Source organism: Nicotiana attenuata, unplaced genomic scaffold (assembly GCF_001879085.1).
Source record: "Nicotiana attenuata strain UT unplaced genomic scaffold, NIATTr2, whole genome shotgun sequence".
NCBI lineage: Eukaryota > Viridiplantae > Streptophyta > Magnoliopsida > Solanales > Solanaceae > Nicotiana > Nicotiana attenuata.
Window position 1 is genome coordinate 62,188 of NW_017674333.1, and position 12,760 is coordinate 74,947.

The 12,760-nt window shown below is 36.1% G+C and overlaps 2 protein-coding genes across 2 annotated transcripts; one reads left to right on the forward strand and one right to left on the reverse strand.

Annotated features, from left to right (window-relative positions):
• The first annotated feature begins 52 nt into the window (after window positions 1-52).
• On the forward strand, window positions 53-7,233 carry LOC109218440 (ras-related protein RABC2a-like). Its single transcript, XM_019382803.1, has 6 exons — window positions 53-410; window positions 2,606-2,674; window positions 3,788-3,853; window positions 5,196-5,317; window positions 6,049-6,177; window positions 6,833-7,233. The coding sequence occupies exons 1-6, from the start codon at window positions 272-274 to the stop codon at window positions 6,941-6,943; spliced, it is 636 nt and encodes a 211-aa protein (XP_019238348.1). The 5' UTR covers window positions 53-271; the 3' UTR covers window positions 6,944-7,233.
• A 741-nt stretch (window positions 7,234-7,974) lies between these two features.
• LOC109218441 (tankyrase-like) lies at window positions 7,975-12,372 on the reverse strand. Its single transcript, XM_019382804.1, has 6 exons — window positions 12,086-12,372; window positions 9,325-9,416; window positions 9,119-9,197; window positions 8,748-8,842; window positions 8,500-8,595; window positions 7,975-8,394 (listed from the first exon to the last, which is right to left on the reverse strand). Exons 1-6 carry the CDS (start codon window positions 12,264-12,266, stop codon window positions 8,314-8,316), a joined length of 624 nt encoding a protein of 207 aa, XP_019238349.1. The 5' UTR covers window positions 12,267-12,372; the 3' UTR covers window positions 7,975-8,313.
• Window positions 12,373-12,760: the final 388 nt, after the last annotated feature.

The window sequence follows — 12,760 nt, forward strand, 5'->3', positions numbered from 1 at the left end:
CCCCCCCCCTCTCTCTACACATATATATCCATTTTCTCTCTCTAAATATCTGTACATATAGACAGAGAGAGGAAAAAGTAGTGAATGATGCCATAAGCATTCACAATACTTTTACTGGCCCCCTTCTCTCTCTCTCTGTATCACATTGTACTGTTACATATAGTAGTACTTCCTTTGTGAAGCTTTTAGAGAGAGAAAGTACATATTTTTTGTATCGGAGGATCTTCTAGAGAAAGAAAGTTGAAAAAAGGAGTCGTCGGAGAGTTAGCCGATGGCGACGACAGGGCAGAGTAATTGCAGTTACGATCTGTCATTTAAGATATTGTTGATCGGAGATTCTGGAGTAGGCAAAAGTAGCTTGCTCGTTAGCTTCATTTCTAATGCCGTCGACGATCTTGCCCCTACCATTGGTATTATATAACTACTCTCTTTCTTTCTTTCTCTTTCCTCGTTTTATCAGCTACATAGATACTGTTGTGAAAAAATTGCGTGCTTGTATTTTTTTATAAAATAAGTTTTTGCTTGATCCTTTGATTTGGATTTTGGAACTTATTTGTTCGGAATTTTGAATCCGGAGTCGATGAACTACTTTAAATCGGCGAATTTGTATGATTTATGCAAGCTATTGCTGTTAATTTTCAGATAAATCACTGTTGACTGCTGTTGTTTCAAGTTATATATTTAACTCAGCAGCTGTTTTTTCCCCGCATTGATTAAAGCTTTTTTAAATTATCAGATTAGTTATAATTTCAATCATAGAAGCTTACTTGATCCTTTGATTTGGAATTGTATGATTTATGCAATTTATTTTTGGTGATTCTCAGATTAATCACCACTTACTACTGTGATTTTCAAGTTTTATATACAAATCAGAAGCTGGTTTTTCTTTTTAATGATTGACTAAAGTTAAGATTTTGATACTCAGAGATTGATCACTGTTAACTGTGAAGTGTATAGTTTGGGAAATCAGATGGATTCTGGAACATTTTAATGACTGATATTATAATTAATCAGAACTCTAAGTAAAATTAGAGTTATGCGTCAATGTTGTTCCTTAATGTTGAGGATTTTGTTGTATTCTTAGCAGTTATTTTGAACTTAGTACTTAAACGGGAAAAGAATCATTATTTGGATCCTAGCTCCAATGCAAACTTATCTTACACATGTTATTCACCATCACCACCACCACCAACAACAACTACACCTCAGTCTTAAACAAGTTTGGCTTGCTATATGGATTATCACTGACCATGTTTCGCCATCTAAAATCATCTCAAGCCAACATTATATAGAATAAGGATAAAAATGGAAAGTACTGGAAGTTCTCTATATCTCCTATTGGCATAAGAATCTCTAACATGGTTAAAAGGCTCCTAGAAAGCATATATATACAAACATGTTACTCACCGAAACTAGAAAAAATATTTTCATATTAGTAAGAAATAGAAAAAGTTCTTTATTTTATAATAAATTTATCTGAGATGCACTATTGTCATATAGTGCTACTCTGATTTATTTCTTAGAGTACCATAAAGACAGAGGAAATGAGAAAAAAACAGAAAGAAGACAATTATTAGGACTGTGAAAAACACCGAAGACTGGAGCTTCCTAACATGTTGAGGAAGAAGCCCGAACTAAAGGTTCGGTTAACAGAAGGGACGACTTTTTCTCCATGCACTAGACTGTCCTTTAACATGAAATTGTTTTTGAACCCCATTTTGACACATTGTGTCAGGTGTTGAGTTGAGCTGATTTCCTTATTAACAATCAAATTTTTTTTGGGGGTTAAGGTTATATTCTATTGATACTCAAAAAAATATGTACAGTTGAGTCCAAGGAGCAACTTTGATAGGCTACTCCAGATATACATCACAATCTGCTTCTATCAATTTTTGTGTCTATCTATCCTACACTATACTTCCATACAGACACTTGTTTCAAAACAACTACATCAAGGATTCCTACTGTTCATTCTAATTATCTATGGAACCCAATTCAGCTGCTGCAATGCTTCTTTCCACTTGACTATGTTCTTCCCATGTATGTGCAGTACTATCTCCCTGCAGATTTGGAGATCATCAAATTTAGCTTGTTCAAATCTGATCCTGTTCCTCTCTCTCCAAATCAATGCAACAGTCATGGCAAACACACAGCTAGTATTAACAATCAATTTTAGTTTTATATCAGATCACTAATGCTTCTATTATGATAAATATGCAGATATAATTCTGCTATATTTGTGGATCACCTAAACTAATCTGATATGTGTTTTTGAAATATAGCATATTAAGTTGTTTATGCATAGTAGCATAGAGTAGAATTCCTTCCTGTCAGCATCTTGATTCGGGAGAATGCTCCAACTGGCAAAAGAATGTAAGTTAAATAGAATGAGGGAAAAAGAGCAAGCAAGAAATGTAGCTTTAGAGTGTTCAACTTTTTCCTTTCCCTCATCTCTCTCTCTCTCTCTCTCTCTCTCTCTCTCTCTCTCTCTCTCTATGATAACTAATATAGTAACATCCTTTTCAAGTTGTCGAGTAGCTTTTCTTATGATGGTTAATCTCTGATACAATTTCCATTGACTTGCTATTCCTTGTCTGATGACTAGGTGTTGATTTTAAGATAAAGACGCTTACTGTTGGTGGGAAAAGACTGAAGCTTACCATTTGGGACACAGGTAAGAACCAAAATAAGTATCTAGACTTTAGAATTTAGTTTGTGTATTTTATGCTGCCAAATCCTTACCTGTGGTCATCATCACAAAATGCATAGTCTGTAGGTTCAGATGAAATTTGCACTAACACTTTCGAACTGCATAAACTAGGAACCTTTGATATTAAAGCTTAATATCCTCGCTGTTGGAGTTCTAAAATGTTTGTGACCATTTACGTCAATATTCCTTACCACTGGGAATATGGCATTTCATGTTACATAGATGACACATGATTAAACCAAATCTAGTTAGGAAAAGAGTATTTGCTTTGCATGATCAAGTATGTGAAGCAGTGGTATCAAATTAATGCAGAATCACTTAAATCTCTTTGTGCGATGGTGGATTTATGTGCTTAAAGACAAACTTAATCTACATGATTGGTTGGTCTAACTGAAGATGTGCTAATTTGATTTTCACCTGCATTTGAGATGCATGACTTGTAAAGAAAAAATGGACTTGTGGTCTAACAAACTCCAAAATCTAGCTCATGAGGTAAATAATGTCCAAGATCATTTAAGGAGACTATAACCCATCCCCTCATCCATATTTGACAACTCTAAAACTCTCCTTGCATGCCAGAATATCTGGAGCGTGGATAACATAACATGGGAGTCCAACATTGGACAACACAACAATAGTGATGAGTCTGACTCTCTGACCATGTTTAGAAAAATAAACCCTTGTACTTAACTCAATTCAAATGCTAGTCACTGGGTGAGGATTGTCTAAGACCATATAAGGAGGCAATAATCCATTCCCCCTTCCAATGTGAGACATTGTAACATGACTACCATTATACTTTCCTCTATGCAATAGGGTTAATATGTTGATACTGCATAATGTTGAATCACTACGCGGAGAAGTGTCTAATGCTTTTCTTGGAGATCAAGAGTTTCAGAATTCAATATTCTGGCGAAACTACTGAAATCAGTTTATCATTGTTATAACTTGTACTGTTGTTCTACTCCAGCATATTAACCATTTGGTATCAGTATCTTTTCGAGAAACTTCATTAAGTATTTGATTTTAGTTAGATCTAATGGAAAGTTGAAATTATACATATCATGTTTCTTACAGCTGGACAGGAGAGGTTCAGGACACTGACAAGCTCCTACTACAGAGGTGCTCAGGGGATCATTCTTGGTAAGTAATATCTCTCTATTTCAATTTATGTAGTCACATTACAATTCAGGGAGTCAAAGAGGTTCTTCTTTGACCACACTCTTCTTAAATATATTTAAAATATTTTGATTATTAACTATTATGACTTGCAGTATTTTTATTTAGTTTCCAAATATGTAAATTTTATTTCAAAAGCTTAGTAAATTTATTTTTTAATTCACACACTGAAATTAAATACTTTGACCCCCGTACTCCGAACCCTGCCACATAAAGTGGAATGGAGAGAGTAAGTGAATTGATGCATTTTCATATCTTGCAAGAGAGGATACATCCATTGTTGATAATGCATCTATGAGTTAGCTAGAGTTAGTTTTTTGTTATTACATCATTCATCTTCATAGCAGTTTAATTCCATTCTGCCTTTTTTCACCATGATAGGACAATGCATAATTAGGAGTCACTTGTATTAGCAATCTATAAACGTTAGCATCTGCTATAGCTTGTCAAGGTTGGAATATAGTGATTCACTTTTCTTTCAGAGGATTACACTCGACGCTTATTCATTTGCTTTTTATGTTTTGTGGGCTTTACATCTAATGCCATTCTTCTTATATATAAGATCATGATTGGATCCGCATATGTTTGGTAAAGAGAATAATCTTATCCTTTGAGAATAATCAAAAATGGACAGTGTTCAATTGGAACATGAAAACGTCCATATTCTTTTTTGATAAGCCATTTGTGATCCAGCAGCGGTTCATATTTGTTTATGGCATGTCCCTATTTAGAATGACTTTTCATGATAATACTGGTGAAAGTTCAAGCTATTTTTTAAGCTTCTTCTCTTAATTAATGTCAATCCAAGTACCATTCACTCTTTTAAATTACAATGAACAGTATGAAACTTTGGTCGGATCTTGATGGAAATTGACAAGCACACTTATGTTGAACAATTCGATTGAGAAAAAGGCACAACCTGGTACACTAAGCTTTTGTTACACATGGAGTTCGTGAAGGGTCTAGGTCTATATAGTGTACGCACTAAGCTATTGGGTCTATTGTACACAGCTTTACCTTTACATTTCTGCAAGCTCTGTTTCCACTGTTTGAACCCGTGAACTTCTAATCATACAGAGTCAACTTTTACCGTTGTGTCAAGGCTCCCCTTTGTTCAAATTCAAACCATCTAGTTTTCAGATACTTGGAAGAAAAGTAGTTACCTATTTCTTTATAAGAAGCATTTATCTGTGCTTTCTTTGTCGACATATTGCTACATTCCTTTTATATTCTTTGTATTCTCCAAATTCTTAAATGCATTTCTAACTATTATGCTTACAATTGCTTATTTAAATTTTGCTTACAGTCTATGATGTAACAAGAAGAGAGACCTTCACAAACCTGTCTGATGTGTGGGCAAAAGAGGTGGAGTTGTATAGTAATAATCAGGATTGTGTAAAGATGCTGGTTGGAAATAAAGTTGACAAAGTATGTTCTTTGCACAAGTGGACGTGCTTCTCTCTCTCTCTTCGAACTCTTTTTTGATAAGTGTGTTGGAGACATTATTTCATGGAGAAGACAAGCAAATTAAGATGTTAATATCACCTCTTCAAATGCAGTATACTTTGCTGTGGAATCTGGGATCTAGGAACTTGCATAATGCTTATAATATGAAGTCATGAAAACTATGATTAGGGGATTTTCTTTCTGCCTTCTTTTGCAAATAGTGGTATTGCAGTTGCAAGAATTTAATATGTAAAGACAAGAAATACTAACGAAGCTATATGTGACCTAATATAAAGGGGTTCAGAAAAAAGAAAAAAGAGTACATGTCCTAAATGTAAGAGGGAACAATGTCAAGAAGGATACTCATAAATCATAATAAGTCAGGCGCAAAGTTAATGTACTGGGGCAGAATGATTTACAGAGTTAGAGGGTGACTTTGGATAACTGTTTGAGAATATTTTCTTCAGAGAATGTATTACCATCTTACTTTGTTGTATTCTGTTTGTTTATCATCCACATTTCCTTTACCAATTGGGTCATTAGGTTTTCCTGGTCGCATCTTATTGCTTTATGTGGAATATCTGTCAAGATTTATCTTTATTTATCTTTATTTATCTTTAGCATGAACGTCAAAGTTGCAGTCCATCAATTGGCGCTTGAATAAATTCGTTTGTAAACCAGCTTTTATTCTTACTTTGCTATTGGGTTATCAGGAATCTGAGAGAGCTGTGACCAGGGAAGAAGGCATTGCCCTAGCAAAGGAGCTTGGAAGTCTATTTCTTGAATGTAGTGCTAAAACTCGAGAAAATGTGCAACACTGCTTTGAAGAGCTTGCCTTAAAGGTAAATTATACATTCATGACTTCTCTGTAGGTTTCACTAGACATGTTGTCAAAATTAGCATCTTATGCAAGTAACATGGTCCGCTGGTTAATCTTTTTTTATTGGTAAAAAGGGAAAAGAAAAAGCAGCCGATCATGTTACTTTGCATATGATTCTGGTTGTTAATATAACATTATTTTGTAGATGCATCTAGTTAACCTTTTTAGATCAAAAACCCTCGTTACAAATTATCCTGATGGGGGTATCTGGCAGCAGCTTTTACTTTATTTTTTTTGGTGTAAGATTTCCCAAGCACATCTACTTGCTGTAGGGGAAATCTCTCTTGCTTCCAATCATGATTTACATTTATATTTCCCCTTGTTTGACGCATAAGGGATAATGTATTGCCTTTACAATATCAGTCAGTAGATAAGTGCAATTCCAAAGGTACATCATGCGTTAGGTACTGAGAGTATGACTATTCGACTCTCAAGATCAGGAAACATTATAGCCAAATGTTTCTTACCTGGTTGACTAAACTCCTTGACTTTCAAGATTGAGAAACATTGCAGTCCAGCAGTTCTGGTCTGGTTGATTAAAAACGATTCTTTTGCTCAACTCACATCTCTTAGGGATTAACTGTCAATTGATTTTCTAACTAGACTACTGTATTCAGATAATGGAGGTACCTAGTCTATTGGAAGAAGGATCCACTGTAGGCAAGAGAAATATCTTGAAACAGAAACAAGAACAGAGCACACAACAGGGTGGTGGTTGTTGCTCATGAAACTCTTCAAACTAGGACCAACAAATTGACAGACATATCAAAACTGTGCACTAGATGGACCTGAAAAGTCGCAGTTAATCAAATATGTATATGATGTTTTCTTTTTCCTTCCTGTTATCCTGCTGCTTTGAAATTGGTTTAGAAGTCTCATGTAAAGTAATTGGTCCGTTTGGTTATTTGCCAATGTTCTTGTTAATATTTGCCAGATTGCTGTCAAATTGGGCGTGTTTCACAAATTTATGTGCATTTCATCACTAATTGTCTTTGAGAATCAGCATCATATTGCACTATCCACTGTATGTGTTTTCCTTTCCTTTGTACATCTCCTTCAATACGAGGCAATGTCAGAATGTTTAAAAGATACTTGAGATTTGCAAACCAAGATCCTTTTAGGGTCTAATTCGATCTCCCCCAGTATTCAGTCTACTGTCCGAGACCTTACGGTTAAAAATAGAATAAACTCTTGCGGAAATATAAATCCCAACTATTTATAGAATGTAAAGTAAAAGGAAAGCTGCTCTAAGAGAAATAGCCATAACACATTTTAGTTTTCTAAACAGTTTAGAGATGCTTATGGTATTATCAAATTCCCGAAAGGGAATGGTAACACATTTAAGACTGAAGTGCTGATGCTCCTGAATGGTTAGGCATTCAGAAGTCTGGATACACATTTTCCAGTCCTTAGAATCACATCCACTAGAGTATCAAGAAACTAAATTGTTTCAGGTTTACCAATTTAGTTGAAGACTGCAAGTATACAGTTAATTGTCAAAAAAATTAAAGAAATAATGAACGAAAAGTGTGAGAAAAGCAGTAAACGATCTTTTTGATGGAGCATACCCTTAGTTTCGGAGAGAATAATGGTGTGTCGTTACAGAAAATAAAAATGTAAGAGTTAAGAAGCTAAGTTATAATTATATACTAAATATAAATGGAGAGGAGTTGGCGATGGGAGCTTCTAAGTGAGAAGAGTCCAGAAATTTTGATTTCCAGAAAATTGAATGCCATTGCAGATGTACTGATACTCAAAATTCTGACTTTAAAAATATTCCTATGAGACGGGGGAGTGGAGGGAGGGAGCACCAGAACCTCCCTACACAGACTGCTCAACTCATATCAGAAATGTACGTCCTATTAGTATAGCATTATAATTGATAAATCACTGACAACCACTTCAAAACCTGAATATTTCTCAAACTGCAATCTCATTATAAGGAGTATTGCAACTTTCAGGAGAACTTCTGTCTCCTATCGGTACATAATTTCCAAGCTTCTAAGTTCTAAGAAGCAGTTCCGACAAAATCTTGTACTTATAAAACAGGGTAAACATATTGGTGAAAGCCAAGGGCCCCAATTTTCTGTACGAAGGCCTAACGGCCAAGTTCAGCATCTATAGCTTCTTGTAAGATTCTGCAAGCTTCACTTTCAGGCTCAACAAGCTCAGAAGGCATCTGCAATAATCACATGTCAAACAAGCCATATTGAATTAATCAGACATAAAAAAAATCACTTAATTAATGATTTCAATTTATTTAAATGCCGATTCAGCTGCTAACCCTTCCATATAAATTTCTCGTCATAGCAGAAGCACCAGAAGCTAACAATAATTTGATAACATCTACATGTTCACCTCTGGCAGCATGATGGAGGGGCTACCAAAATTAAACAAAACGAATCAGTACAAGATGCTTTAAGAAGTATAATTGAAGAGCTATTTAACTAATATCCAGCTATTATATATTTCAATTTCCAAGATTTAGGTCACAACATTTTGCGTAATGAAACTTTAGTAGAGATGCCTCACCACATCACCTTCTTCATCAAAGGACTCCATCATCCTCTTCACACATTCAGGTTCAGGGGCACTGTTTATTAGCAGACGGACTATTTCCGTGTATCCTGTTAAAAAGTCGAGCATTCGGAAAGTAAGCAATTATGCTTTCCTTTTTTACTGAACCAACACCTATACCCTTAGTCCTCTCACTTCCTAGAAATGCTTGGGTTAAGGTAGTTGGTTTACTTGCTGCCTGATTAATTAGGTCACAGCTTAAGATTAGCTGAATTTACTAGTTTATTAATCATACAATTCAAGTGTACCATCTCTTTAAGGTAAAAAGATCAACACGCCTCAAGATATGACAACATAGGGCTTGGAACTTGCAACCATATGTATACCTCCAGCACAAGCATCATGCAACGGAAGTGCTCCATCTTCATCCTTAGCCTCCACAGAAGCTCCCCTCTCTAACAGTAGCTGGGTAGAAATACAAAATTATATTAGTTTGAGTCCAACACATGATAATGAAATCAAGACCAGCAGATCCAGCAGAATGAGATAACGTCTGCCACAGGGACAAGAGAGCATAGCTGAGTGGACCAACCTCCACACAAGCCAGATGGCCATACAGACAAGTTAGATGAAGAGCAGTGTCCCCATCTTCAAGAGGTTCATCAATGTTTCCGTTAAAATTATCTGCAGCAATCCGTCAAGTATATAATACGTGAGTATGATACAGACATGGATAACAAGGTACATAGAACAACTTATAGTTTGATAGGTAAGATAATGCAGCGCAACTTAGTTACTTCTCTCAAAAGATAGGGGTGACTAGAAATCCACCATACATAACAAGCAGCATCATGATCAAATTGCAGCTCGGTAAACGTTATTTTAGATTCTATAAAAATCAATTATAATTAGATTGGGCAAGAGATGAAATAAGAATGATGTTCCAAACAACCCCCCCTCCCCATCTTCTTTGAAAAAGATAATGATGTTTAACCCTTCATGCATAAAAGTAGCGACAAATTTGCACCGCGGAGTGCGGATTTAATGGTTAATGGAGTGGGTAGAGAACCATAATCTTTTAGGTTCAATCCCAGTGGAGACAAAAATCACTAGGTGATTTCTTCCCATCTGCCTAAGACTTGATTGGCGGAGTTACCCGGTACCTGTGCTGGTGGAAGGTAGTAGGTGCCGGGTAGAATAATTTAAGGTGTGCACAAGTTGGCTCTGACCCAACTCAAACTAAAAAATAGGTACAAGTTGCAACATGTGCATCACGATTCAAAAGTGGGATTTACCAAAAATGTTAGGTAAGCCACTAGGACCTCTGCTAATACCAGTGCTTGTAATCTAACTCACAAGAAAATGAGAAAAATATATGATAGTTTGAGATAATTCTTGGCCTAGTGGAGGGTGCTGATGGATCATCATTATCGTCGAAGGCAGTGTCACTTCTCTCCAAAGTGGGTGGATTGTTTTGGTCAACAATGCAATCAAGAAGTACAATAGAGGTATGACTGGGGGACTTTGTATCTCCCTCCCTCCACCGCCACTACTTTGTTGTGCGGGCACGCACTTAGCTGCATTCAAGCTTTGGTTAATCTATTATTTCTCACATCATCCTTGGAATCACATCTGTGTAGGGTAATGTAATCCGATCTAGCTGACTGAATTTGACAACTATGTGAATCTCCATTCCTCCCTCTCTCGCGTTCTTAAATAGGCACTGACTTTGTCCTGTTTCAGCTTAAGTCATCTCTAATCCTTCCATAATTTCATTACCGTTGGCATGGATAGCAGGGTTCACTAAACCAACCTTGTCTGAGGGATCTCAGAGACTCAGACAACATGGTGAATCTCTTCGAGACCAACCTCTACGACACAGCCAATATTCATCCTTGTTTCTATGACATCCCTTCATCTCAACCACCAAGCCACATACCCCAAGTAACTTTATTTTTTTCTCCGAAAGAATAAGAGCTTTCAATTCTGAGCTCTACGTCACAATAATCAGGTATGAAATTCCATGAGAATTTTAAACGCATCCTGCATTTGTCCTTACAAATGCCAAGGAACAACCTCACAAACACGTACTCTGTCATTACCTATCTATCAACATGGTGTCTGTGCCTGTGTTGTTCAATTGTGTAAGACATAGCAACAAGTAACAACGGATACAATGGCCATTGCTGGACATGCTTGGAAATCATGCGAAGCAATCATCAGTGCCATGAGACTGAAATCTCACATTTCGTAGTTGGTATCGAATTCTCTTCCATTTCTTTTGTTTATAGCTCTTGTTATTATCAATCTGAAAGTTCAATATTTTATTACTCCCACCTCACACCCCGTATCAATGATAGTTCCCCACTAATCCTAGCGAGACTCAAACTCTTGACTTACTGATTGGAAGTGGTCGCATCTTGCTCATTGAACAATTTTTTGTGTGTTTTCTTTTTTTTTTTTTGGAAAGAAATTGAGCCAACCTTCTCGTCAGCTCAATGTTTCTTTTGAAAGAGAATTCACACACTAGTTTCATTGGGATCAAGAACAAACCATTTTACCTAAAATGGCTCCAAAAGTAGAAAAAGGTACAATCTTTTTGTTTTGTTAATGAAAGGTAAAGGAAAAGGCATGGACTGGGTATCATTATTTGAACATTCAACTAACAAATCCATGCCTTTATCGTTCCACTAGCTAATACCAAATTATCACATGTCCATTTCATTGTTACAACCTTCTTTTTCTTAATATGTAAAACCAGGAAGCTACGCACACATTCTTATTGATCACTGGTTATTCTTAACAACAAAGACTATTCATCTAAATCTTCGAGTGACACTACTAGATCTTCAGCAATTCAATCACTAAAAGCGCCCCCCCCCCCACCACCACCACTGGGGGCGAAGACACATGGTCATAAGGAATTGACCACCCTTCGTCGAAAAATTACATTGTGTATATAGGTAAAATATAACGTTTTAGAGGTATATAACACATATTGAACACCCTTTGTCCGGAATTTTTTTCACTTCTTTCAAATTTGAACACCCTTGGAGAAATTCGTAGCTTCGCCACTGCCCACCACACGCGCACACACACCCCCCAAAAAAAACTCTATTCTTCCATAAAATGAAATGCAGCAGTTCATCCTTGAAGTATGCCCTTTACAACAGTAACTTAAAATAGGAGTGTATCTGGACTAGAATACGGGCCTTTTGTTCTATTTTGTTTTAATTGGGATTCTTTTTTTTTTAATATAAGAACAAAAATGTATTAAACACATTGGGACCAAGAGAAAAGAGAAAAAAAGAAAAAAATTACATAGATAAAAGGGGGAATTGTATTTGACCTACCTAGGGCAAGACGAAAGGCGTTGATTTCGCCGCGTTCGGCGGCGTTGAAAAGGTCACGGAGGTGAAGAGGGATGTGAGAATCAGAGGGGTCTTCCTCCAACTCCAATTCCTCTTCTTCGAACAAACCGCCTTCGTCTTCCTCTTCCCCCATCATTCCGTTACGTCCCCTTTGTACTGCCATCTCTCTCTCTCTCTCTCTCTCTCTCTCTCTCTCTCTCTTTGTGTTTTTCGCTCTTCTATTTTGTGGACTCCAAAACCCTGCCACTTTGCTCCCTTAAACCCCTGCGCCCTGCCTATATATGATTTTTTTTCTTCCTAAAACAAAAAAATAGATCTGTGTCAAAGCGCAAAAGATTGATTAATTTGTCTCTTCTTATGATTATTTGTTATAATTTGGTTCGATTTATATTTCAACTTTTAAATTTTTTGGAGTGATTTCAAATAAATTAAAGGAAAAATGTTCAAATATATTCACGTACTATCTAAAATTGCTCAATTTTATCATTCGTTATACTTTTAGTCCTATAATACATTTGTTATTTGTATTTAGAAAATCGTTTTGTATTTGATATTATTATTAACGGAACTATAGCGTGAAATAGTATCAAAAAGGTATTACAAGAGTCAGTTGGAGTGTCAAAATGAAAGTAATGTCAATTAAGTGGCCTGTAAATT

Coding starts and splice junctions, on each gene's coding strand:
- LOC109218440 (XM_019382803.1), top strand. CDS start 272: ATGGCGACGACAGGGCAGAGTAATTGCAGTTACGATCTGTCATTTAAG. Junction 3,854..5,195: donor TGCTCAGGGGATCATTCTTG/GTAAGTAATATC, acceptor TTTTGCTTACAG/TCTATGATGTAACAAGAAGA. Junction 6,178..6,832: donor TTGAAGAGCTTGCCTTAAAG/GTAAATTATACA, acceptor TACTGTATTCAG/ATAATGGAGGTACCTAGTCT.
- LOC109218441 (XM_019382804.1), bottom strand. CDS start 12,266: ATGGCAGTACAAAGGGGACGTAACGGAATGATGGGGGAAGAGGAAGAC. Junction 9,417..12,085: donor CGCCTTTCGTCTTGCCCTAG/GTAGGTCAAATA, acceptor GGATTGCTGCAG/ATAATTTTAACGGAAACATT. Junction 8,843..9,118: donor GCATGATGCTTGTGCTGGAG/GTATACATATGG, acceptor ACTTTTTAACAG/GATACACGGAAATAGTCCGT.